The following is a 25,472-nucleotide window of genomic DNA, read 5'->3' as shown; positions in this document are numbered from 1 at the left end:
ATCTTATTTAGACGAAAATCATATCTACGAGGTTTTTCAGTCTGGCTTCAGAGCACTCCATAGTACAGAAACGGCCCTTCTGAAAATTTTTAATGACTTATTAATAATTACGGACTCTGGTGATTGTGCTGTTCTTATTCTTTTAGATTTAACTGCTGCTTTTGACACTATTGACCATAATATTCTTGTTGAGCGTTTGGAATGTTGTGTTGGAGTTAAAGGCCTTGCCCTTGAGTGGCTTCGGTCATACTTATCGGATAGGAGTTTTGTGGTTAGCAGTGGGGAGTTTGTGTCATTAGCAGCATCTTTCTCGTGTGGGGTTCCTCAGGGATCGATCTTGGGCCCCTTTTTATTTACGTTGTATATGCTACCTTTGGGAGCCATTTTTAGAAAGTATGGTATCTCCTTTCATTGTTATGCCGACGACACTCAGATTTACTTACCTTTAAAGAAGCAGGATGGCACAACTTTGACTAATTTATTGAGTTGCCTTGATGAAATAAAAGCATGGATGGCTTTTAATTTTTTAAATTTAAATGAGACCAAGACTGAAATTATCTTATTTGTCCAAGACAGAGCAGCATTTAGCCCCCAATGGAACCTGGGCCATTGGCAGACTTTTACCAAGTCATCAGTCAAAAACCTGGGTGTAATATTTGACGATGGTTTTAAATTTGATAAGCAGATAAATGCAGTAGTTAAGTCTAGTTTCTTTCAATTAAGACAGCTAGCCAAAATCAAGCCATTTTTATCTTTCTCTGATCTGGAGAAAGTAATTCATATCTTTATTTATTTACAAGACTCGATTATTGTAACTCTCTATATGTTGGTGTTGGCCATTCCTTGACTGGTAAGTTACAACTGGTACAAAATGCTGCTGCAAGGTTATTGACACGTACGTCGAAGAGGGAACACATCACTCCCGTACTGGCTTCACTTCATTGGCTCCCAGTGGTTTTTAGAATACAGTTCAAAATTCTACTTTTAGTGTACAAGTCTCTTAACAGGTTAGCACCCAGTTATATGATGGATCTGCTTGTGCGCTATGTTCCAGCTCGGCCCCTAAGATCTGCGGATCAGCTTCAGCTGGTTGTTCCCAAAACTAGGCTGAAGCAGAGGGGGGACCGAGCATTTGTAGTAGCCGCCCCGAAACTCTGGAATGAGTTACCGCTGCAAATTCGATTGGCGCCTACTCTTTCAAGTTTTAAATCTAAGCTTAAAGCTCATTATTATTCTTTGGCTTTTATGTAATTATTGATTTATTTGGTTGTTGTTTTTTAGTCCACGTATTGTAATTTTTAAGTTTCTTAATCTGTTCAGCACTTTGGTCAACTAATGTTGTGTTAAATGTGCTTTATAAATAAATTGACATTGACATTGACATTGACACTTCTCACTTCAAGCCATTACATTAATTGTTTGGCTATGTACATAAACACTATGTTAACTACTAATATTTCACTTTGCCCAGTAACTGCACGTGTCTACTGTTGTCTATTGTGCTGACAGTTTCTTTGTGTATTTATTGTTAAAGTTTGTATTGTTGGGGTGTTATTGGAGTATTGTTGGGGTCTTGATGGCTTTAAACATCTTTCTTAGTCTTACGTTCTTAGTCTTTAATCAGAAATGTTTGATTTTACAGATGTTACCACTCACAGGATGTAATAAACTATCTTCTCAAGAAATAAAACACAGAATACCACAGCATTTAACACACATTTAACTGTATTCACATTACAACATCCATAATGTTCAGCTTGGGACAAATTCTAATAATCTCAGTTTATATTTACTGATACATTATAACAAGAGAGGCACTTCCAGCATATCTGGCCAGAGAGGAGCTACAGTATAGTGTCTAAATTATAAAACAGTAAAAATAAATAATGTTTATCCAAAAAACATTTGTTATTTTCTTTTCTCTGTCCACTCTGCTTTTACCTATACAGCACATTGTTTTGTACAAAATGGAACAATAACCAGCAATAAAATGACTCACTCAACTCCTGGTGAACTGAATACTGGTGACTCACACAGCTCCCGTTTCTGTAGGTATTGCTACATGTATGAAGTGCAACATACTAGTGAGAAGAAAAATAATGATTCAATCAGTGAGGTGCCCACTACATATAAAAAGTACACTTCTCATTTAGAGAGAAGTGTCAAAGTTGTTTGTTTTGGTGAACAAGTGCCCAGTGACTCTACGCGTAATAGATGCATAAAGGTTACGACAAATGCACTTACAAAAGGGACAGACCAAACCACTCATGAACAGGAGAAACACAGGTGAGAATAACAGTGAAGGAAGATTCTCATAAGAGGTCTAACACAGTGCCCAGAGCACAACACTCATGAAAAAGCCTCTACACGGCATGTAGTATTGGGGATGTACACTGGATGAGTCTGGCACACATGCTTATTTTACCCTGATCCTTGAGTATGCAACTATTGCACAGCTGTGGAATATATCTGGAGATATTCCAACAATACACTTGGGGAAATTCCTTCACCCCTTCACCTCTGGTTGAATGTACATGATGAGTGTTGTACCTTTATCAATGGAACAATAAAACAACCAAAACACACATAAACATCAATTCAAATGTATAAGAGAGAGATGTGCCATTAAATGAGTTCTGTGTAATGCACACAATGACAATATAGAAGCCTGATCTGACTAAAAACAAACAAGTAGAGGACCATGACAGAGGCACAGTAAAACACAGCTGCAATTTACACACACACACACACATACACACACACACACACACACACGCGCTCATGCACGCACGCATGCATGCACGCACACAGTAAAACACAGCTGCAATTTACACACACGCACACGCACACGCACACACACACACACACACACACACACACACACACACACACACACACACACACACACACAATTTTACCTGTCTAATGACAAATGACCTGTCTAATGTATATATTTGCAAAGTTTTCTCAAGTTTCTTTAGGTGTTGTAATGCATATTGTTGGATACAGAAAAGGAGAAAAGTGGTACAGGGTTAAGACCGTGAATAAAGATTCTCCTAATTAAGTATGACTAATGTCCTGGATATTAGTCAAAGACTAAACTTTTCATTCTGGTCTTAAAGTAAAAAGACACTTTATGACACCATATACCAGTGACCTTGAACCCATCAGAAGTCTGACTCCCATGTTACTAGTAAATTACATGAATTTCTAATAATAGGAGGATAAGTTTAATAATGAAACTATAAACCAAACAATGAGGCGTTTACAAATTAAATTTTAAAAATGGACATTTGATAAAACAGCAATGAAGCTTAAGAATATTTTCTTTCACCTTTGATGTCACTAGATAAACATAATTGCCAATATGGGTTGCTTATGATTTGCTTATGACATTGTTAAATGTCTCAAAGTGTATTCATGTCCCTACCAAAACATGTGATAAAGGTTAAGACACCATAAATTGGATGACTGGATGACATGTGACAATATTCCTCTAACACTGGCATTACTGTGAGAAGATTAATCATAATTTTCAGTGACTGAATTGATGACTTATGCACTAGAATATTTTACCAAACACGCACGTGCGCGCGCGCACACACACACACACACACACACACACACACACACACACACACACACACACACACACACACACACACACACACACACACACCTGTTATAAATATACATGTACACATAAATATGCATCATGAACCAATGTTGTTCACCAGGTCACTGGCCTATGATGTCACAATCTCTGGATGTCACAAAATGATGTCACAACACTAGAGTGATACATTTCATTTTGAACGTTAAAAAGCTCCAACAATGCGGTGGATGCTCAGAAAATGACAATGTTGTCAAAGAAATATTGACAATACTGTCCACACTGGATCAAGTTAAAGGAACATTGACAGTACTGTATACTTTGGATAAAGTTAAATGAACTACTTAAACTCTTATTTGGCATGCAAAATTGCATTTCTTTGAAATCTGATAGTATTCATAAAACACCATCATTCTACAGAACGTGTCAGTATTGCTTCAGTAATCAACTGGAATCTTCTCTGCTGTCCCAGTTAATGGTATTAAAGCCTGCATTTTATGCACTGCAAATGAAAGGGAGATTTCAATTATAGTAAAACAGACACATCTCACCATCCAGGACTGTTGTGTCACCACCCAGTACTGCTCTGTCTCACCACCCAGCACTGCCCTATGTCTCACTGCGGGCTGTATGTTTCACTGTGCTATGTCTGTGTCAGGAGCTCCCATGTGTTCCATGGAGGGGAACTGCTTAGCTGTTCACATCTGTACACAAAAATACATGCATCTAGAACACGGCTACTGTTGGAGTGTGAGCAGCTTCCATGTTTGGGAGTGCACTGTATGTCCTGTATGTGCACTGTATGTCCTGAGAGCTCTGCGATAGCTATTTTGTCCCTGGGTTTGTCACAATTTTTTTGTTTTAGATTGTTGGAACTTGTCAGAGGATCTTACGATTCTGCTCTGGGGCTGATGTGTGAGAAAGAGTTAGGGGTTAGAGTTAGAGCTAGGTTTAGGGGTTAGGTTTGGGGCGAGGGGTTTATGGCTAGGGTTGGGACAAGGGTTAGGTTTAGGTCTAAGATTAGGCTTAGATCACACCAGCATTTAGAAGCGCCATTGCAATGACTATGATCCTAGAGTAAGAAATGTGTCTTTTAAAATAAGAAAGTTAAAGTGGCAAGACTGATGTGAGTGGGTTTACATATGAGCTCAGATTTTGAGCACTTTACACTTGACACATCTACACTGCATATTTCATTATTAAAGAATCATACAAAAATGCTATAACTGTGTATTCAATTTTGAAAGTATTTTTACCACTCCCCTGTACAAAATAGTGAAGCCTTTATGATATTATGAAACATATCTGATCATATTTAACTATCAGGTCAAAAAGTAAACAACATGTTACACAATATTTACAGTGCTGCTGTCTCCTGAAGATACAAAACAAAAATGTAATTAGGACACAAACAGAGAAGAAGTTTAGATTAGATTAGATTAGATTAGATTAGCAGGAGAGAAGAGCTACAAGTCCACATGGACGTTGGCTACTATGACACTGGTGGAGTCCACATGCTAATTTAGATTAGCAGGAGCTACATATCCACATGTACCTTTGCTTATGTGACACTAGCTGCTGGAGGCATGTTGCATACCACCAAAAACTGGCAACCAACCCCACAACCCCCACCCCCACACCCTTCCCCAGAACACACACTACATATGCAGCCATTTTGCCTGCCAGACCCTATTACCCTACTGGTCTCCTGTGTGGACAAAGACAGATGTGCTCAAAAGGCCTGATGACATCAGTGCAAAAAATCTTCTCAGTGTTAGGATTAGTGTTGGGATTAGGGTAAATTAATCTTCAGGGTTAGGGTCAAGGTTGTGCAATCTCCTTGAAACTGGAGGGTTAGGTATTAGAGTCAGGCTCAAGGTTTTGGTAATCTTCTCAGTGTAAAGGTTAGGGTTAGAAAATGTTCAGGGTTAGGGTTAGGTCAAGGATATGGTAATCTCCTTCTCACTGTCAGGGTTAAGGGTAATGCACAGCATTCATGGCCTGAAGGGCAGATCATTGAGACCCTTGTCATGGAGGATAGATGACACCTCAAAACGATGTGGGAGAGAAAGTTAATAAATTCTTATGATGTAAAAAATAAAATAAAATTCTACTCTATTGTAAACCCTGACATTTAGTACCTAGCAACTAAACCCCCTCCTAACATTAACTCAGATTTAGTAACTGATGACTAACCCTCATCCCAACATATACTCAGATTTGTCCCATTTTGCTTTCCTTAGGCACGTTTTGCCCTAAACATCTACAGTGTTGTGTCTGTGTAATGTGCTGGCAACCATTTATCAAAAGTCCTGTTTGGAAATAAAAGCCTTCTGACAATGTTCTTAGCTGATACAGAAGATATGTCTCTCCCGATCTCATTCTTGCATTATTTATTTTTCTACAGTTTCTGTGTCTTGATTTACAGTCTCCTGATGTGTTTGGGTGAGTTGCTCTAACTCTGTGGTTCCTTGCTCTCTTCAGTCTGGGTTTCCTTTACTGACGTTGGTCGCTCCGTTTCTGTCAGTCCTGTTTCCTTTCTGTCTGCTTCTTCCTCCTGGTCATTCAGTGGCGCCACCTTGGGTCCTGTCTCCTCCTCCTCTTCCTCAATAGTCAGGGCAGGCTCCGGGGGGTTGCTGAGACAGGACGACTGCTCCGTGTCTGTTTGGCCTTGGTTCTCTTCAGCAATGACCTTTTCCCACATGTTGTGATTCTCTAAGAGGTGCTGGCTGATCTGACAGAACACCTTTTGTCGCCTTTTGGGCATCAGTTTCTCTGCAATAAAATGCAAAAATATTATGTCTAATCTTTAAACAGCATTTACAACATCAATTACACACTCTGAAACATACAAACTATACAAAATGAACAAGATCATACGAGACTGCTCGGAGCTTGTGGAAGCATCTTCCTCAGCTGAGTCTATATCTTCTTCATCATCTTCATCAGTCTCCTCCATTCCAGGTCTTTCTTCTCCATCATTGGGTAGAAGCTCCACCCACTGACCAGGCATGAGTGCCGCTGTGTCATAGGAGCTACACAGTGGTCCAACGATGTGTGTAATAAAAGACTCCTGCAGTTTTGCAAGCTGTGGTCTCGATCGGTCCATGAAGGGGCTGATGGGTAATCCTAAACTGGCTTCCTCATCACCCTGATAAACAAAATGAATGAAAAGGCAATTTCAGAATTCAGAACATTTTCTTTAGTTCATGACAATAACACTTCATTGTTCAGCATATAAAACTAGAGCAACGCAGCTGCAGAGCTGCTAACCCTAACCCTCACCCTAACCCTAAGGCAACATGATGCGGCTTTAACACTTTTTCCCTTTTTTCACCAAAGGTACAAATCATAACTTCATTATAGTTATTGAGGTGTCAACAGCATTAGCTTATGGAGTACGTACGCTTCACGCCTGCTGTTGCCATGACAATCATTGATAATGACATTTAAAAGGCCTTAATGTGTACTTTGTTCTGTCTGGTGCTGGAGGAATTAATCATTCAAGAGACAGACAGAGAGAGAGAGATAGAAAGCGAGAGAGATATGCATTATGCGATTTTTGGAAGCTTTTGACGCGGTCTGAATGAGACCAGCAGTAATCATGTGACAGGGCTCTCTAACACAGTCATGTGACAGGGCTCTCTAATGCAGAGGATAGGTCCTACACAACAAGAACACATTGTCACTCTGCTCAGTACCATTACAGACATGCTTCAAACACATACAGCTTACCAGCCTTCTTAGAGAGACATTACATAAATCAAATGCGAGAAATGGTTCTATTGACTAGTGTGGCTTATAGACGGTGTGGCTTACAGTTTTAGAAAGCAGTTTTGCTGTTTATATAGTTAAGCAAGATGCTAATAAGAAACTGAGACAGTTCTATGTGTTTTAATTGCTGTTCACTGGTTCAGATACAGCTGGCGTAATTACATTTTCAGCACTGCTGTGAAGGAAATGGCTGGTTGCCAGGACACAACATGTCCTTGCTTCTCTGCAGCCACCGGGGGCACTACATTTACATTTTTTTTACATTTATGGCATTTGGCAGACTGAGGCAGCAACCAATAACTAAGGACATAATGTTGTATTACTCAAGAAGTCATAGAAAATGTTACTAAGAATTTTTGGTGCAATTGTTGAACTAGACTTACTAAAGCTGTGAACACATATACATTAGAATAGAGTTTAATATTTAACTAGTATACTTTCTTAGAAGTACACTAGTTAAGGGTTTATTACAGTTTTTCTCAATTGCCAAGACACATTTCTTGAAACCATGCATCTATTTCTCCAAACTGTAAATACAAAACCCAATTCACACACTAAATTCACAAAATCTCTGACTCTTCCTGCCAAACCAAAACTATTGCCTCAAAACAGTTCAAGCAGTGCTCAAAACCAAACAATGTTGTTAAATCAGGCCTCGAGTCAAACAAAATGAAAAACAGCACTGAACATTCATTACACTCAACACCGAAAAAAGGAAAAGACAATGATCAGAACATGAAGCTGTAAAAATAATTTTTATTGTCCAAAAAGGAAAATGCTGTTTCAAAACAAAACTCCATACACACACACACACACACATATATATATATATATATATATATATATATATATATATATATATATATATATGAACATTCATTACACTCAACACCGAAAAAAGGAAAAGACAATGATCAGAACATGAAGCTGTAAAAATAATTTTTATTGTCCAAAAAGGAAAATGCTGTTTCAAAACAAAACTCCATACACACACACACACACACACACACACACACACACACACACACACACACACACACACACACACATATATATATATATATATATATATATTAGGGGTGGGCATAGATTAATTTTTTTAATCTAGATTAATCTCACTGAAATCTTGAAATTAATCTAGATTAATCTATATTAAAATGGCTCATATGCCTGCTACCCAAGTAATGACTAAAAGTCAGTTTTTGAGATAGGGTTTCTTAATACAGAGGGTGCATTAGACCAGGGACTCATCTCCCGTTTCCAAAATGCATCAATGACTGCTTGAGGAAGCTGTTCTACTTTGATACTTTTAGTACTACTCTGTAGTTTTAACGGTTAAAAAGAAATATTTAAATAGCGACGAACCTAGCGCTAGGACCATGCAGAAAACGACCGCTCTGAGCTCCGCTCCGGTAACACTTTACGTTCCTAAAAATGAATTTTCCATGAAGCAAACCTGGCGACTTCGTGGCTGCATCCATTTAAAAACACGTACGATTTGTAATTCACAGGTTTAAAAACTCGTTCTCGCCCCTACTGTGCAATTTGGTTAGGAATACAGCCAAACTAAACTATCAAGTTGAAAGTCATCATAGTTTGCTTACCCATTTTGACCCAGTTACCAACCCAACTTTAAGAATAGATTAACGGCGCCCGATAAGAGTATCAAATTAACGACCGCCGTTAACGGCCCACCACTACGTTAATTTGATACAGAGGACCTGTAAAACTACAGAGGACCAAAACTGACTTTTGAAAATTACGTCCGTGAGGTTAAATGTACTAAGTGTTGGCTTACATTTCAAATATCATGTTTAGCTGAATAAACATGTTATTTAATGTACAGTATGTAGGCTTACAAATTCATGTTTAACTGAATAAACCGTTGAACACGAGTAGCCTACATTTTATTGAGCATGTTTTTTTTCCTTCAAGTATCAAAGTAGAACAGCTTCCTCAAGCAGTCATTGATGCATTTTGGAAACAGGAGATGAGCCCCTGGTTTACAGTTTTTCCCAATTGTTTAAACACAAAATGTGGAACTATGCACACAAGTCCAAAAACATGAAGCTCATGTGTCAACATTGTGACCCCAAACTGCTAAACTCTAAGCACAATTCTATATGTTTTCACTCAAATATCAATCTAAATCACAGCTTTGCAAGTCACTAAACACAAATAGCATCATTTAGTACACCTTGGTCACCTAAGAATCACTGACTTTCAAATACAAAACCCTGAATTACCAAATAGTCTCACACAAGTTGCACCTGTGCAAACTTAATTAGCAGAATGTTTCAATCATTTGTCAGAGTATAAAAGAGGCCTCAAGTGACTGATACAGGTGTTAGGTGAGATGATGGAGCAACAGGAACACAGAGGAAGAGTTAGAGTAAGAGGAGGCCTAGCAGGCCGAAGAGGAAGAGGAAGAGGAAGAGGAAGGCAAAGACGAGGCAATCTTTCAAACGAAATACGGGCAACCTTAGTGGACCATGTATTGAATCATGGCCTAACCATGACTGAAGCTGGGCGTCGAGTCCAGCCAAATTTGAGCCGCTTTACAGTAGCTTCAGTTATTCGGGCTTTTAGAGAAGAGAATAGGTAAGTAACCACTTTATGGTTTTACTGTAGTGTTCACAGAAATGTGCACTGTAGTTCAATGTTTATCTTTACATTTACAGTATGTAGCAATATAGTGAAATGCATATCTATAATGTGTGTGTGTGTGTGTGTGTGTGTGTGTGTGTATATACTTTTATCAGAATAGAAAGACGGCCAGCAAGAGGCGGCAGATGCCGGAAATTCACACTTGAACAGGAGACCACCATAGTAAACTTGGTTTTGGAGAACAATGCCATTACCCTGAGGGAAATCAGGGACAGAGTCCTGGAAGATAATGTTCATTTCTCAAACATTGACCAGGTCAGCCTGTCCACAATTGAACGTGTTTTAAAACGTCACCAGCTGAGTATGAAGCAAGTATATCGTGTTCCATTTGACCGCAACTCTGACCGTGTAAAGGAGCAACGATACCAATATGTGCATGTGAGTACAGTACCCTCTCAGTACCCTTTTTGGGCAGGTCACTGTTTACCTCAGTGTCACTAGGTTGACCTTTTGTCTAATGCAGCGGTCCCCAACCTTTTTTGCACCACGGACCGGTTACGTGTCTGAAATTTTTGCGGCCCGGTGGTTGGGGACTCATGGTCTAATGGTCATTTTCCTTTTTTCCAGAGAGTGCTTGAACTGGATGCCAGTGCTGTTCCCTATGAATATATATTCATTGATGAGGCAGGGTTCAACCTGCATAAGATCAGGCGGCGGGGGAGGAACATCATTGGCAACCGTGCCATTGTCAATGTCCCTGGGCAGCGTGGTGGAAACATTACCATGTGTGCTGCCATTGGTCACCGTGGGGTCATACATCACCACGCACAACTTGGGCCTTATAATACTACTCGTTTGCTATCATTTCTCGATGAACTCAAAAACCTCCTCAACCTCCCACAGGAAGAACCAGCGCAGCCCTCCTATGTTCTTATCTGGGATAATATAAGTTTCCACCGGGCAGCTCTGGTCAATGACTGGTTCACTAACAATCCACAGTTTGTTGTGCTGTACCTTCCACCATATTCCCCATTTCTTAATCCAATAGAGGAGTTCTTCTCTGCATGGAGGTGGAAAGTGTACGAACGCAGACCCCATGACAGTGTGCCGCTACTTCAGGCAATGGGGGAGGCATGTGATGACATCCACGCAGATGACTGCCAAGGATGGATTCGCCATGCAAGGCGTTTTTTCCCCCGCTGTTTGGCGAGGGAGAATATTGCAGCTGATGTAGATGAGGTCCTCTGGCCTGACCGACATCAGAGGTTTGATGAACAGTGATCTGTTTCTTTGCATTTCAATAAATACATTTGTTACCTCTTTGTATGGGAACTGATTTTCCTCGTCATGTTTCTCATTGTACTTACATAGGTGAACATTACAGTTTTGCTGCATACTACATACAGTAGAAATGGCTTACATTTGTGTCGCATATACATGTAGTACTGTAAATGCTATATGAGGGTCCTACACTGCACCAAACAAATATGAAGAACAGAAAGCCAACATTTTTGCATGGACTTGTTTGCATTTGAATTTGTACAGTGGCCTCATGAACTCAAACATACAAATACTTCTGATAATAGTGCTTTGAGTTTATCTTGTCAGTGTTTATTTGATGCTCTCCAAGAGAAGCATATAAAATAGCTGTGTGTGTTGTTTTGGTGGAAGGAATCAGTTTTGCTAGAGATTTGTGGAGTTTCAACAAAGCAGTTAATAATTTTGAGTTTGTGTGTAGAGTTTTGAGAAACTGAGCCAAGATTTCTCGAAATGTGTTTAAACATTTGGGAAAAACTGTAATGCACCTGTCACGGTAAGGCGGCCCCCTACCGGCCGCCTCCGTTCACAGTGGCTGTTGTTGTTGTTGTTTGGTGACGTCGTGTGCGTCCCTCAGGTGGGCGGAGCCCGTGATCCGTCTCACCTGAGGGTCGTTTGTTTGCCTATATATGTCTTGTCTTTGTACCAGTTGACCGCTGGTCATTATATCCTTAATTTGGAGATATTGCACGGGTTTTAGGTTTGCACACTTTCTATTAAACCATCCTTTTTCCCTGAGACTTGGCGTGATCGCTTCCTTTTTGTTGCTCACCCCCGCCCGTCACAGAATGACCAGCCACCCTTCGGAAGCCGCCAGTCTCTTTTACTTTCTCCTTCGTTCGTGGTCATGTCTCGTGGTAAGTGTTTGTCTGCGTAGTGTTTTGTTTGAAGAGCTCCGCCGTGCTTTTGTGTTTTGTGTGTGTGTGTAGCACGGCGAGGACCAGGGCAGTCTGCCCTGGGAAAGCTCTTCGTGTCTGTTGTCAGTTTGTGTGAAAAGTTCCGCCGTGTTTTCGTGTTGTGTCCGTGGCATGGCAAAGACCAGGACTGTCTTCCTGGCGATAACTCTTCGTGTTGTTGTGAATGTGTGTATGCGTGAACGGATGTGTCGATCGGTATGCGCGCTCGTTGTGTTATATGTTACATGTTCTGTGTGTGACGCTGGTGTCGCTCCTCACCGTCGCCTCGCTCCCCGTGTTGTCTTGTGTTTCATGTAGGGAGCGACTGCGAACATGAGCGGCGCGTCACTGTGTCTGTATGCAGAGCGCGCGTTTGTGGGTCCCGTCTGTTTGTGTGTATGCCGTTTTTTGTTTGCTTGTCTTGTATTAGCGTGTGTGTCTCGTCCTAGCGTGTTGTCACCTGTTAAATGTAATTCCACACATGCGTGATCGCTTCCTTTTTGTTGCTCACCCCCGCCCGTCACAGCACCCTCTGTATTAAGAAACCCTATCTCAAAAACTGACTTTTAGTCATTACTTGGGTAGCACGCATATGAGCCATTTTAATATAGATTAATCTAATATAGATTAATTAATTTCAAGATTTCAGTGAGATTAATCTAGATTAAAAAAATTAATCTATGCCCACCCCTAATATATATATATACAGTTGTGATCAAATTTATTCAACCCCCAATGCTGCGAAGGGTTTTATGGAATTCAGTGCACATTTGTAATTGTGTTCATAATGAAATCTTACAAGGACTTGTTAAAGAACTAAATGCAACTAAGATAGCATCAATTTTTTTTGTCATAAAGTATTAAATGGCCTTTTTGTGATTTCTTCATTGACACAATTATTCAACCCCTTTACGACTACCACTCCTAAGAACAGAGGTTCATTCCAGTGTTTTCCATCAGGTATTGAAAACATCTGTGGATGTCAACGAGCAGCAATCAAGCATGATAAGCACCAATTAGGCAGATTTAAAAGGACTGTGATACTCAGCTCCTTCTAGACATCTACTGGTGTGTTTCCAAGCATGGTGAAGGCAAGAGAATGGTCCCAGAAGACAAGAGAAGAGGTTATTGCTCTTCACAAGAATGGCAATGGATATAAAAAGATTGCGAAGTTGTTAAATATTCCAAGAGACACTATCGGAAGTATCATTCGCAAGTTCAAGTTAAAGGGCACAGTGGAAACGTTACCTGGTCGTGGCAGAAAGAAGATCCTGACCGCGACTGCTGTGCGCTACCTGAAGCGTAATGTGGAGAAAAATCCCCGCGTGACTGCTAAGGAACTGAAAAAAGACCTGTCAGATGTGGGCACTGAAGTTTCAGCTCAGACAATAAGGCGCGCACTGCATAACGAAGACCTCCATGCCAGAACGCCCAGACGCACCCCCTTGCTGACTCCAAAGAACAAGAAAAGTCGACTGCAGTATGCCAAAAGTCATGTGGACAAGCCACAAAGGTTTTGGGACAGTGTACTGTGGTCAGATGAAACTAAATTAGAACTGTTTGGGACAATGGACCAGCGCTATGTTTGGAGAAGGAAGAACCAGGCTTATGAACAAAAGAACACCTTGCCTACTGTGAAGCATCGCGGGGGGTCAATTATGCTTTGGGGCTGTTTTGCTTCTAATGGTACAGGAAAGCTTAAACGTGTGCAGGGTACCATGAATTCCCTTCAGTACCAGGAGATCTTGGAGGAAAATGTGATGGAGTCAGTCACAAACCTGCGGCTTGGGAGACGTTGGACCTTCCAACAGGACAATGATCCGAAGCACTCATCCAAGTCCACTAGAGCATGGTTGAACATGAAAGGCTGGAACATTCTAGAGTGGCCATCGCAATCACCAGACTTAAATCCAATTGAGAACCTCTGGTGGGACCTAAAGAAGGCAGTTGCAGTGCGCAAGCCTAAGAATGTGACTGAACTGGAGGCTTTTGCCCATGAAGAATGGGCTAAGATACCCATAGGTCGCTGCAAGACACTTGTGTCAAGCTATGCTTCACGCTTGAAAGCTGTCATAACTGGAAAAGGATGTTGTACTAAGTACTAAAAAATAATGTCACTAGGGGGTTGAATAAAACTGATAATGATGTGAGCACAGTAAAGACATTTGTGGTTATTCCATCATAAATATTATGTTATGTTTGTCTAATTTATAAGTGCCTCTTTGATATAATTGTAAATAAGATGACTGAAATGATCAAAATCAATGTCAAACTGGCCAAAACACATTATTTCAGTGGGGGTTGAATAAATTTGATCACAACTGTATATATATATATACCTGTCACGGTAAGGAGCTTTCCCAGGGCAGACTGCCCTGGTTCTCGCCGTGCTACACACACACACACAAAACACAAAATATATATATATATATATATATATATATATATATATATATATATATATATATATATATATATATATATATATATATATATATATATATATACACACAAAGGAATACATTACAATATAACTGCATACAGTGCATTCATCCCTTCTGAGTTGCGGTCAAACGGTACTCTGTCCAGTTGCTTCATCTGCATTCTGTTGCTTTTTGGGACACGATCAGTGATGGAAAGGCTGATACTGTTGATACAGTTGACATGGTCATCAATGATTTTCTGCTGTATTTCACACAGTGTGATTGCATTGTTCTGATGGTCTGTGTCAACAAAGAGGGTCTCTTGGTGTGGCTTCAACATAGACGTCCTCCCCCCAATGTCTTGCGATTCTACAAAAGAACATGCCATTACAAAATATTACATACAGCACTGAGCCTACAAATATTTTAGGAAAATCATCTAAAGAAACACCTTTTTACAGATCTGTATTTAGTCATACTGTAAACATATACGAAATGAATAAAGCAATTACCTGGTCTCCTCTATGAATGTTCGGACTATGGTGGACACGGTGAATCTACTCAGGTTGGGCTGAACTCTTAGTCCTACTTCCCCCATAGTCAATCCATGGACAAGAACATGGTCAATGATGGTTGCCCATAATTCAACTGAAATTATCATTCTTCATCTCGTCCCTCCTCTTCCACCCTTACTCTACCTCTCTGGCTGTTTCTATCCATAGTGAAACTTTTACAACCAGGCCTCGTTGTATTGGCTTATATTGATTTCTTCACATCATTTATCATATGTGTGATCAGTTTCGAGTGGCTGTGTTTAAGTTGTAAGACCAGTGCTTTGAGTTTCACTTTTGCTACCTGTGCTTACAATTATGCAACCCACGTGCATCACAGTGCAGTATGTGTTTTAGTTTGTGAAAATATGTTTGCAAACTGTGTCTTAACAGGTGAAAAGTGATTAAGGTTCTGCCAAAAGGGTGAACCTGTTGTGACTAACTAGGTCAGGGGTGTCAAACTCATTTTTACCGCGGGCCACATCAGTATAATCGTTACCCACAGAGGGCCATATGCAGTGTTGCGAATAACGCAGTTTAAAATAACGGCGTTAGGTAACGGCGTCATTTTGTCAGTAACGGGATAATATAATTACTTTCGTTACAACGCCGTTGACGTTACTGGTCATTAAAAGCAGTGCGTTACTATATATTGATATACTAACAGTAATCCGAGCGGACCGTTGCCCAGGCTAGTGAGGAGTAACAGATCTCGATAGGTCACAGTTCTCGGTGTAACACCTGTTTAACTTAACAACTCAGTAAGCGATTGGCTAAGGCAGCATAATGGTAGCCAATCAGAGCTAGTGTTTTTACACGCAGAAATGGCGAGTCAGGAGCATGCCGAAGAAAAATTAGCATTTTCAAGGTGGTGATATAAACATTATTTAAGAAAATACTTGAAGTTCCTGAATGTCTACCAGACTGGGTATTTGATTTATTTAATTAAGAATAGTGTCACGTTGTGGGGGGGCCCCCTACCGGTCGCCGAATAAATAAATATCAAAAGTTAAACACCTTTCTGATCTACTCATTTCAACTGACTGAAAACTGCTTTTTCAAAAAAACTTTTTTTATAACTTTTATAAAAAGTTATAAGCCAAAAATTCATTGGCTTATAACTTTTTTTTTTTACTGTAACGCAAATAGTTACTTTCCCTGATAACGAGTTACTTTTATTATAGAGTAATTCAGTTACTAACTAAGTTACTTTTTTGAACAAGTAGTGAGTAACTATAACTAATTACTTTTTTAAAGTAACGTTCCCAACACTGGCCATATGTAACTTATAAATGTAACTACTCCGTAATGCTAAATACCTCTGATTTTATTACTTATTCAAGTTACAAATATTACAGATATATTTGTGTAAATGTAAAAAAAATGTTTGCTATTATAACATAAATCCTATTAGGTTATGAAACCTACATTACTCCATCAATCAACGATCAAACTATCCAAGTGAATAAAGAAAATTGATCAAATATATCACATTTACTTTGATCAAAACTTGAAATATCAAATAACGATTGTGAAAATAGCGATTGTGCTTCAAAAACTATAACTATAGTTAACTCATCCATTACAATAGGTCACATGCCCAAATCATGTAAATTAGCAGTTATTAAACCTCTGATCAAGAAACCAAATCTTGATCCTACTGTACTATCTAATTATAGACCCATTTCAAACACATCATTTATATCTAAGATCATAGAAAATGCTGTTGCCCAGCAATTATGCCTATATCTGCATAGGCATCACATATTTGAAAAGTTCCAATCTGGTTTTAGGCCCCATCACAGTACTGAAACAGCATTAGTTAAAGTAACAAATGACCTCCTCCTTGCTTCAGATCAAGGCTATGTATCGCTGTTAGTGCTTCTTGATCTTAGTGCAGCTTTCGACACAATTGATCATAGGATCTTGCTAGAAAGGTTAGAACACTGGGTTGGAGTCTCTGGCACAGCCCTTTCATGGTTTCATTCTTACTTAACAAATTGCTATCAGTTTGTAGAGCTCAATAATATTCCATCCAAACGTACAAAAGTTAAATATGGGGTCCCGCAAGGCTCCATTCTAGGACCACTATTATTTACATTACATATGCTACCATTGGGCACAGTTATAAACAAACATGGTGTCAATTTTCACTGCTATGCAGATGACACTCAACTTTACATATCAGCCAAACCTGATGACAAACTCAGTTTAAGAAAAATTGAGGCCTGTGTAAGAGACATTAAATGCTGGATGTCTCTAAACTTCCTCCAACTTAATGAGGACAAAATAGAAGTTCTCCTTTTTCCTTGCCACTGTCGCCTTTGGCTTGCTCACTGGGGGCTAGGACTCGGCACTTGTAAAGCTGCTTTGTGACAACAACTGTTGTAAAAAGCGCTATATAAATAAAATTTGATTGATTGATTGATTGAAAAACGCTCACTCTGAAAAAGACTGAAGCGCGGCGATTTCTTTAGCCACAACAAAGCAGCTTTTACTGACATTTCGTTTGTGAACACATTCTGTTGTGTACTTAGCTCCATGTTTGGTCGCAAAATGCCGACGTATATTCTAGTCTACTCTTTGACAACCGCCACCACTTCATACCCGTTTTTCTCCTTGAAGCGCAAACATCGTATCCCCATCTTTCTTGAAACACCCTTCTATCTGCATCAATGTTTCTCTTCCTGGACATTTTGGGATCATTATTTGTATTTCTCAAATACACTTATTGGGAAAATCGCATCGATATGGAAACACTGCAGTGTCGAGATGCCGTCACTTCATGGGTAACATAATTGTGGGAAATGTAGTTTTTGCTAACTTTTACTTCTCTTTTTTTGGACAATTTGGCTTTTTAAGCCCTCGCGGGCCACATAAAATGATGCGGCGGGCCACATTTGGCCCGCGGGCCTTGAGTTTGACACCTATGAACTAGGTGAAATGTGCTTGTGTTTTTGCCAAATGGGTGGCAATTTCAATAAATGGGTTTAGGACATCAAGAATTTGGTTCAGAAAACAGAGTTTTGTGTTTCAGCAATTGTGAAAAACTGTAATTCATATACTAGAATAATCCAACAACTAGAACTTCATAGTGATTGATTTCACAGATTTCATAGTGCACTGAATCCAGGGTTGCCAACTCTTACGCATTGAGCGTCAGACACACGCATTTGATCGTCTTCACACGCTCTCACGCCACACTTCCGATATCTCATGCCGAAAAAAAAAAAATCTAGTTTATTTACCTCTGATCCACATCTATGATTCAATGAGTTACTAGTTCGCTCTGGCGCCAACCACTGGCGATCGATCGATCGCGATATAATACTTAATTTGTGTCCATTTTACACCCCCCCCCCCCGTCAACAACATACGTTCGCCATCCCCCCCGTCAACAATTTACACTCGCCACCTGCTCCAGGTTCAAATCTCACTCCAAGTGTCTTGAAAAGTTGGCAACCCTGCTGAATCAATTATCATTGAATTGTACTGTCAGAGCATAATACTCCTAATTGTTACTAAATAGCTTGTGCATATAAAAGAGACAGAGAGAAACACATGGATATGGGAATGCTTTACAAACCTGCTCATAGAACTCATTAACGATGCCTTCTGTCCACTGGAGATGAAGGTCTTTGTGCTTCAGGGGCCCGTTAATGTCAGCCAGCTTAATGCACATCTGGCAGACCAGGAGCCGGTCATTCTCATTGGACCAGTCGATACCTGAGCAACCATCATGCCCCACCTGTATCAACATGATACCTGTATCAAAACTGTATCATCTGTACCAAACGTCTGAGCTTACTTTGAATACTTCCTTTAGGACTGCCCATAGTAGGAAGGGAAGAGGTCACCTTAGCATTGAACTCAGCCAAAAAGTCAAAGTGCTTCTTCAGGTCTGTGGCCAAAATGGCCTCAATGACCAAAAATCGAAAGCGTTTGAACTCCACATGGTTCAAGTGGACGAGGAAGTTGTACTCCGGCCGGGACATGAAGAGGTTCCATGCAGAAGCAGCGTGATGATTTTCCAGGACCGAGCGGTCATTGTACAGCAGGGCCTACATAAAGCAGAAACGCCAGCATAGTCTACAATGCAGCTTGTATGTGAACACAAACATCTGTGAACATGCAGAACAAGGATCCCAGTGGCTTCTACTTACTCACAGACCCCCAGTAATATTATCAGTACTAAATGTGTTCCAGAACAACCAGGTCTTTAAAAAACATGTTTCTCGATGGATATTATTGAGACTGTACGCAAAAAAACATGCACATCGATGGATGCTTTGAGCCTGCATGTAAGAACCTGCACACTTCATGGTAAATGTCCAGAACTCCATAGAGGTATAAATGTAGATTGTACCAACCCTAACCATAACCCTAACTCTAAAGCCCAACTCTAACCATTTACATTACATTTACATTTACGGCATTTAGCAGACGCTCTTATCCAGAGCGACTTACAAAGTGCTTTGCTTCTGATCACAGAATACATCCTAGGTAATAGTACAGATAGGCCAGAATTCAAGACACCATTGAGTCGGACTACTTCTAAACTACAGGAGTCAATATCATTACCTAGTGTTTTGCAAGTTAGACATTTGCCAAGAAGCACAAATAACCATAGACAGACATACAATTTAAGAACAATGGCAAGTGGTATCAGCTGAGTTAGTGCTCTGGTAAGAACTCCACAAACAGGTGAGTCTTCAGTCTACGCTTGAAGATAGCAATAGACTCTGCAGTCCTAGCAACTAATGGAAGATCGTTCCACCATCTTGGAGCCAGGATGGAGAATAGTCTAGAGCTTTGTCTTCCATGAGACTTTAAGCATGGAGTTTCAAGTCGAGCCAAGCTTGACCCTAAACGCAACCCTTACCCAAACCATAATAACTATCCCCTTATGTATGTATACAGCACTTTTTTCCTAAAGCCTTTAACTTTTCTATAAACTTGTGTCAAACATTACAAAAGCCATGAAATAATTTTGTCCTAAAATACCACAGCAATATAATATACAATATTGCCAAAAGTATTCTCTCACCTTCCTTGACTCACAGATGTGATTAGGTGGCCTACCACTTCGTGGCTGAGTTGCTATCATTCCCAAACACTTCCATTTTCTTATAATACAGTTGACAGTTGACTGGAATATTTAGAAGCGAGGAAATTTTAAGACTGGATTTGTTGCACAGGTGGCAACTAGGCCTGTGTTGAAAAAATTGATTTTCCGATTCAGAATCGATTCGCATATGATGATCTTATTATCGATTCGTACGTCCAAAGATCGATTTTTTAGTGAACTTTTACCCCCGCCTCGTCACTGAATTCACGCAGGCGTGCTCGGTCTAACTAACTGTAAAACGACTTGGCGTCGGACAGTGCCAGTAACGACGATAGTCAAATCGGAAATCTAAAAACAGAAGGACAGTTTATCCAGTGTCAGTGACTATTTACAGTCCGTGTCACTGACCGTTTACCCAGTGTTTTTACAGTTAAAAAAAAGTTTAAAATGTTCTTGTAACGTTGGGCGCAATGCGATGGACGAGACAGAATCCTTTGCACTTTCCAAATCGTTACGTTTATTACATTTACCGAAGCGCAGACAGCGCACATAAAACACGTTTACATAGAACATGTGTGACTCAAACAACGACGAGCACAGGACGCTGTGCGAGCGCAAATTAAATAGACAAACCACATCAACCCCACGTGATTACGAGACGAACCACAGGTGAGGACTATCACAAGACACACCCACGGAGATACACCGACGTAGACGATTAGACGCAGACGACGTTAACACGCCCAAAACGGAGGGGTCGGGGACCGTAACGTGAGAGTTCTGTTCTTATATTCTCACTTTAAAGAAAAATACACGTTTACATTTTATACTTTCAGTTTATTAAGTGTGAGCACTTTTAAAATAAAAATGCATTTGGTAGCAACAGCTTTTGGGTGAATTCTTAATTATTTCAATCATAATAATAATGCACTGGTTAGTGTCCCAGTAGGAGCCCACTGTTGCAGATATAGACACCTCAAAGATGTCCTCTGTTTATTGTCCTGGATTACCTTTCTTGAAGGTAGATTTATGATGACCCTTTTCACCAGTCTTCCAGCCATCAGTAACAACCAACTACCAGTAACTACTTGCTGATTAATATCGATATAATACTAGTTTTAACATGTTGCTTCTGTACACAGTCAGGAAACAGCTCAAATACATTTTTAATAACACTAAACCCTGAATTGGATCGAATCGGATTGAATCGATTAAATCGGATTAAATCGAAAAAAATCGATTCTTAATCTTCAGAATCGGAATCGGATCGATTCTTGGAATTTGAATCAATACCCAGCCCTAGTGGCAACCTATCACAGTTCCATGCTGGAATTCACTGAGCTCCTGAGAGCGACCCATTCTTTCACAAATGTTTGTAAAAACAGTCTGCATGCCTACGTGCTAATTTTACACACCTGTGGCCATGAAAGTGATTGGAACACCTGATTCTGATCATTTGGATCGGTGAGTGAATACTTTTGGCATTATAGTGTACCTAAGCAAAATAACTTTGTTGCACACTGTAAAAACCGTCTTTAACAAATCTGTGTGAAATAGTGTACTCATTTTGCTACTCAAAAGGTTGGGAATAATAAGGAATCTCATTATACTCTATCACATATTTTATGATTATATATAATATTCTATCATATAGTCAATCTATTTTAGAATCTGTGTATGATCAGTCATGTCAAAATGTCAAGAGCTCCCCAAATGAGGTGAGATTACTTTGGAATTATTCACAATCAAATAAATGGAGCTACACCTACTTTTTGCCACAACTTAGCTTGTCAATTTAAGAAGAGCCTTCAAACAATTCACTTTTTATAACAGAGGTACAGCTGTAGAAAATATAAGTACTAACACAAAGGCCAATTAACTGAATACATCTGACCAATAATTACAAAGTTCAAACAGCATTTGCTGCATGAAGTTGAAACCACCTTTACAATATGCAGTTTTAAATTTCAAAATTCATGCTATGATGTTCTTTCCAAATGAATGAAGTGAATAATCACAATAATGGTCTACAGCTTGATTCTTTTTTAATTTGTAAAGTCTAGTTACAGGTGTGTGCTGCCACTGTATATGTGATTGTGTTTGACAGAATATAGTTCAATCAGTGGATCACTGTGTGTCCTTCTGCAAGTGTGTTTTCCTTCACACATGTGCCCTACCTGTGGAGCACTGGTGGCTACGAGGAAGGCGTTTGTTCTGCCTGGGTGGTCGTAGTCATGCATGGCAGCGGCTACATACAACGCCATCAGTTCCAGAGCTGGAATGAGCCCTGACAGACAGCCATAGCCCTCCTCTGTCTTTGGGTATGTCTTAGAGAACAAATAACCCATGTGACCATGAGTGATTCCACTGAGAGACTCTACACAAATATGAAGAGAAGAAGGAATGTTATTAACCTTGGAATATATATTTACACACACACACACACACACACACACACACACACAGCCTCATTATCTCAGTCACATAGAGATGAGGGCAAGGCTTTGTGTATTAAGGAGAAAGGCTTGAAAATTGCCATTCAAGAGGCTCTACGGTTGGTAATTATAATTTGTGTTACCAGAGTCAGTGGCTGAGGCAGTGCTGTGGGTCAACACAGGCAAGCCAGGCACCGGCTGTGTGGTCAGATACCAGACCGCATGGAGGACATCTGTTGCATGGATTCTGTTATGATCTGCAGAAGAAAAGAGGATCAAGCACTGACCAAAAACCAATAGGGGGCGCTTCATAGGCAGAGGAAAAAGAGTGACAGGGGTCCTTTTTATGTACATAAACCTATACTCCCCCTGGTGCTGAGTTTACGATATTACTATAACAAAACATAAAGTCAAATTATTTAGCTCTGCTATTCTCACTGATAATAACTATGTCAATATAGGTTTAACAAGAAACAGTTTGTCTTCTTCTGTATTTAAACAGCAGATTTCATGTGAAAACCCGTTATAGACATGTTTCACTTACACGGAATGTCCCTGTAACCACTCTCCAAGGCATGGAAGAAGTTCATAAACTCCCTTACTGGGATCCTGAAGGTCTCGAAAAGGCTGGTATCTTCAAACAGCCTATAAGACACCTGTAGCACAAAATCACCGTCTTACATACCATCCAGAATGATATGACAGGTAAACCGACAAAGCAAACGGTTCTTGATACACAGTGTGTGCACTTTAAGGTTTGGGGGAGTGGGAATCTGTCCTGCTTTCTTCTCCTTCATATCAGTATACAACCTGTATTAAATGCAGGCTTTGGTTCTGACAGGGTTACATATTTTGTATGAAGTCTATTCAACTCACCTGGCTTAGAATACGACTCACCTGTCTTAGAATATGACTCACCTGGCTTAGAGTACACCTCACCTGTCAGAGTATGACTCACCTGGCTTAGAATATGACTCACCTGGCTTAGAATACGACTCATCTGGCTTAGAATACGACTCACCTGTCTTAGAATACGAGTCATCTGGCTTAGAGTACGACTCACCTGGCTTAGAATACGACCACACTTGCCATGTGTTTTTTCCACCAGGCTGAAGATGGGGAAGTTCCAATTGCTAATCTGATTCATAAGAGACTCCAAGCCCTCCATCACCAGTGGCTCTGGGGCCAGGACAGGCTTGTCCTGAAAGGTACATTACTCTGTTCAGGCAACAAATCCCAAAGTAACAACAAGGGTGAAGATAGTTGTACAGTAATACTGTATTAAAGAAGGCTGTTCAGAAACAGTTGAATGGTGAAAGGTCCACAAAAAAACTAATAAGGATCCATTTCTATCTCAAGCCCATTGTGTGCATTACAGCATTAAACTGTTGTGTGTATTACTGAAGACTCTAAATACAAGAAGCTAAGATGAGGGAAGTAAAGACCTCCTTAAACACCCTTCACAAAAAATCTTATACAATACATCACAAATGCTCCATGATACACTATATGTTATAAATATAATTATTATGAAATAGTAATTTACCATTTTCAGAAGACTCACCTCTGTGGACATTAAGCGATGCAGGACCAGGGTCTCTGTTTGGAAAGTCCGACATGATTCCTGTGTGTCACAGGGCTGTGGGTGACCCTCCCCATCTTCCTCATTCTGTGCAAACTCACTGCCATCACTGTGATTGGTCTCATAGGTGCTGTCGTAGTCAGAGGATACCAGTGCTGGATCATCTGATTGGTCAAGACAAAATTATATCACAGAATATCTATAGTGATTGCACACTGCCAACTCTCTGCTCTTTGTAACCCCTTTCTTCTCATTGTTATTCTGGCAATTTTCCACAATTTTCCAAACTACACCAATTACACAATTTTAAAGTTACACCTACCAAATATGCTGCATGGATGGCCCATGAGTTCCCTACTCACCCATATGAATTACAATTGAATTTATGATGTTTTTCTTCATAATTCCTGACCTATAGGTCATTGAGAGGAAAGTTCTCTATGAGATGAATTCATGTTGTCTACTGTCATGTATATCTGCCACAATAATCTGCTGTTTTTACTATTAATGAAATTTGGGTAGAACTTTAATAATATAAGGCCATACTACACATCAATTTAAAAATTAAAAAGTGTCGAACACTGCCTGCAATACACTTGATACGGTACTTTGCCCCAGTACCTCAATAGTACAAGTCATGAAAAGGTTGGATTCAAAAATATGATTGAAATTATAAAGATATGAATAAGAAACTTTTTATTTTGAATAATGAAAGAAATGTAGTTTATTGAGTTTCTTTGATTTTGATCATTAGTTTAAAACTGTTGAACATTCATGCGTTATTTGGTATTTATTTAAGCTGCTCTGAATGTGTTATGTGGCCACCCAATCTGTAATCCAAATTTAAAGGTTAGGGTTATGTTTAGGGTTACCGGTAGGTTTTAGGTAGGTTTATCTGTGGTTTAGGGTTATTTATCTATGGGTTGGGGTTAGATTTATATGTCTATGTGCCAGGATTATTTATCTGTTGGTCAGGGTTATGTATATATGGGTTAGACTTATTATCTATGGTTTAGGGTAATTTATTTATGGGTTAGGGTTATTTATCTATGGGTTAGGGCTATTTATGTGTTAAGGTTATTTATCCATGGGTTAGACTTATTTATCTATGGATTAGAGTTATTTATCTATAGGTTAGGGTTATGTATGTATTCTGTTATGAATGTGTTATGTAACTATCTTTAATGTTAAGTATACTGAAAAATC

At 39.7% G+C, this 25,472-nt stretch overlaps 2 protein-coding genes across 9 annotated transcripts in view; one reads left to right on the top strand and one right to left on the bottom strand.

Moving 5' to 3' along the window:
• Positions 1–1,713: 1,713 nt before the first annotated feature.
• Positions 1,714–25,472, bottom strand: part of pde3a (phosphodiesterase 3A, cGMP-inhibited) — a 143,201-nt gene continuing 119,442 nt past the window's right edge. For 7 of the 8 annotated variants that reach the window (XM_077005582.1, XM_077005583.1, XM_077005576.1 and 4 more), the window contains 9 exons: positions 24,249–24,430; positions 23,748–23,885; positions 23,229–23,340; positions 22,828–22,941; positions 22,427–22,626; positions 19,039–19,242; positions 18,768–18,929; positions 6,494–6,764; positions 1,714–6,388 (listed from right to left, as the gene is read on the bottom strand). In XM_077005582.1, the coding sequence (XP_076861697.1) occupies positions 6,069–6,388; positions 6,494–6,764; positions 18,768–18,929; positions 19,039–19,242; positions 22,427–22,626; positions 22,828–22,941; positions 23,229–23,340; positions 23,748–23,885; positions 24,249–24,430 (1,703 nt within the window). In that variant the 3' untranslated portion in view covers positions 1,714–6,068. Of the gene's footprint in view, positions 6,389–6,493; positions 6,765–14,746; positions 15,000–15,142; positions 15,216–18,767; positions 18,930–19,038; positions 19,243–22,426; positions 22,627–22,827; positions 22,942–23,228; positions 23,341–23,747; positions 23,886–24,248; positions 24,431–25,472 lie in introns of those variants that run through there. The other variant, XR_013130869.1, reaches the window with a different exon arrangement.
• On the top strand, positions 9,396–11,748 carry LOC143514422 (uncharacterized). Its single transcript, XM_077005584.1, has 3 exons — positions 9,396–9,988; positions 10,150–10,432; positions 10,622–11,748. Exons 1-3 carry the CDS (start codon positions 9,744–9,746, stop codon positions 11,273–11,275), a joined length of 1,182 nt encoding a protein of 393 aa, XP_076861699.1. The 5' UTR covers positions 9,396–9,743; the 3' UTR covers positions 11,276–11,748.

The sequence above is a fragment of the Brachyhypopomus gauderio genome, chromosome 5 (assembly GCF_052324685.1).
Source record: "Brachyhypopomus gauderio isolate BG-103 chromosome 5, BGAUD_0.2, whole genome shotgun sequence".
In the NCBI taxonomy this organism is placed as follows: Eukaryota; Metazoa; Chordata; class Actinopteri; order Gymnotiformes; family Hypopomidae; genus Brachyhypopomus; species Brachyhypopomus gauderio.
This window is presented reverse-complemented; position numbering and strand designations above follow the sequence as displayed.

Excerpts from the sequence above, each read along its gene's own strand:
- LOC143514422 (XM_077005584.1), top strand. The coding sequence starts at position 9,744 with ATGATGGAGCAACAGGAACACAGAGGAAGAGTTAGAGTAAGAGGAGGC. Across the intron at positions 9,989-10,149 it reads GCTTTTAGAGAAGAGAATAG|AATAGAAAGACGGCCAGCAA; the intron begins GTAAGTAACCAC and ends TACTTTTATCAG. Across the intron at positions 10,433-10,621 it reads AACGATACCAATATGTGCAT|AGAGTGCTTGAACTGGATGC; the intron begins GTGAGTACAGTA and ends CCTTTTTTCCAG.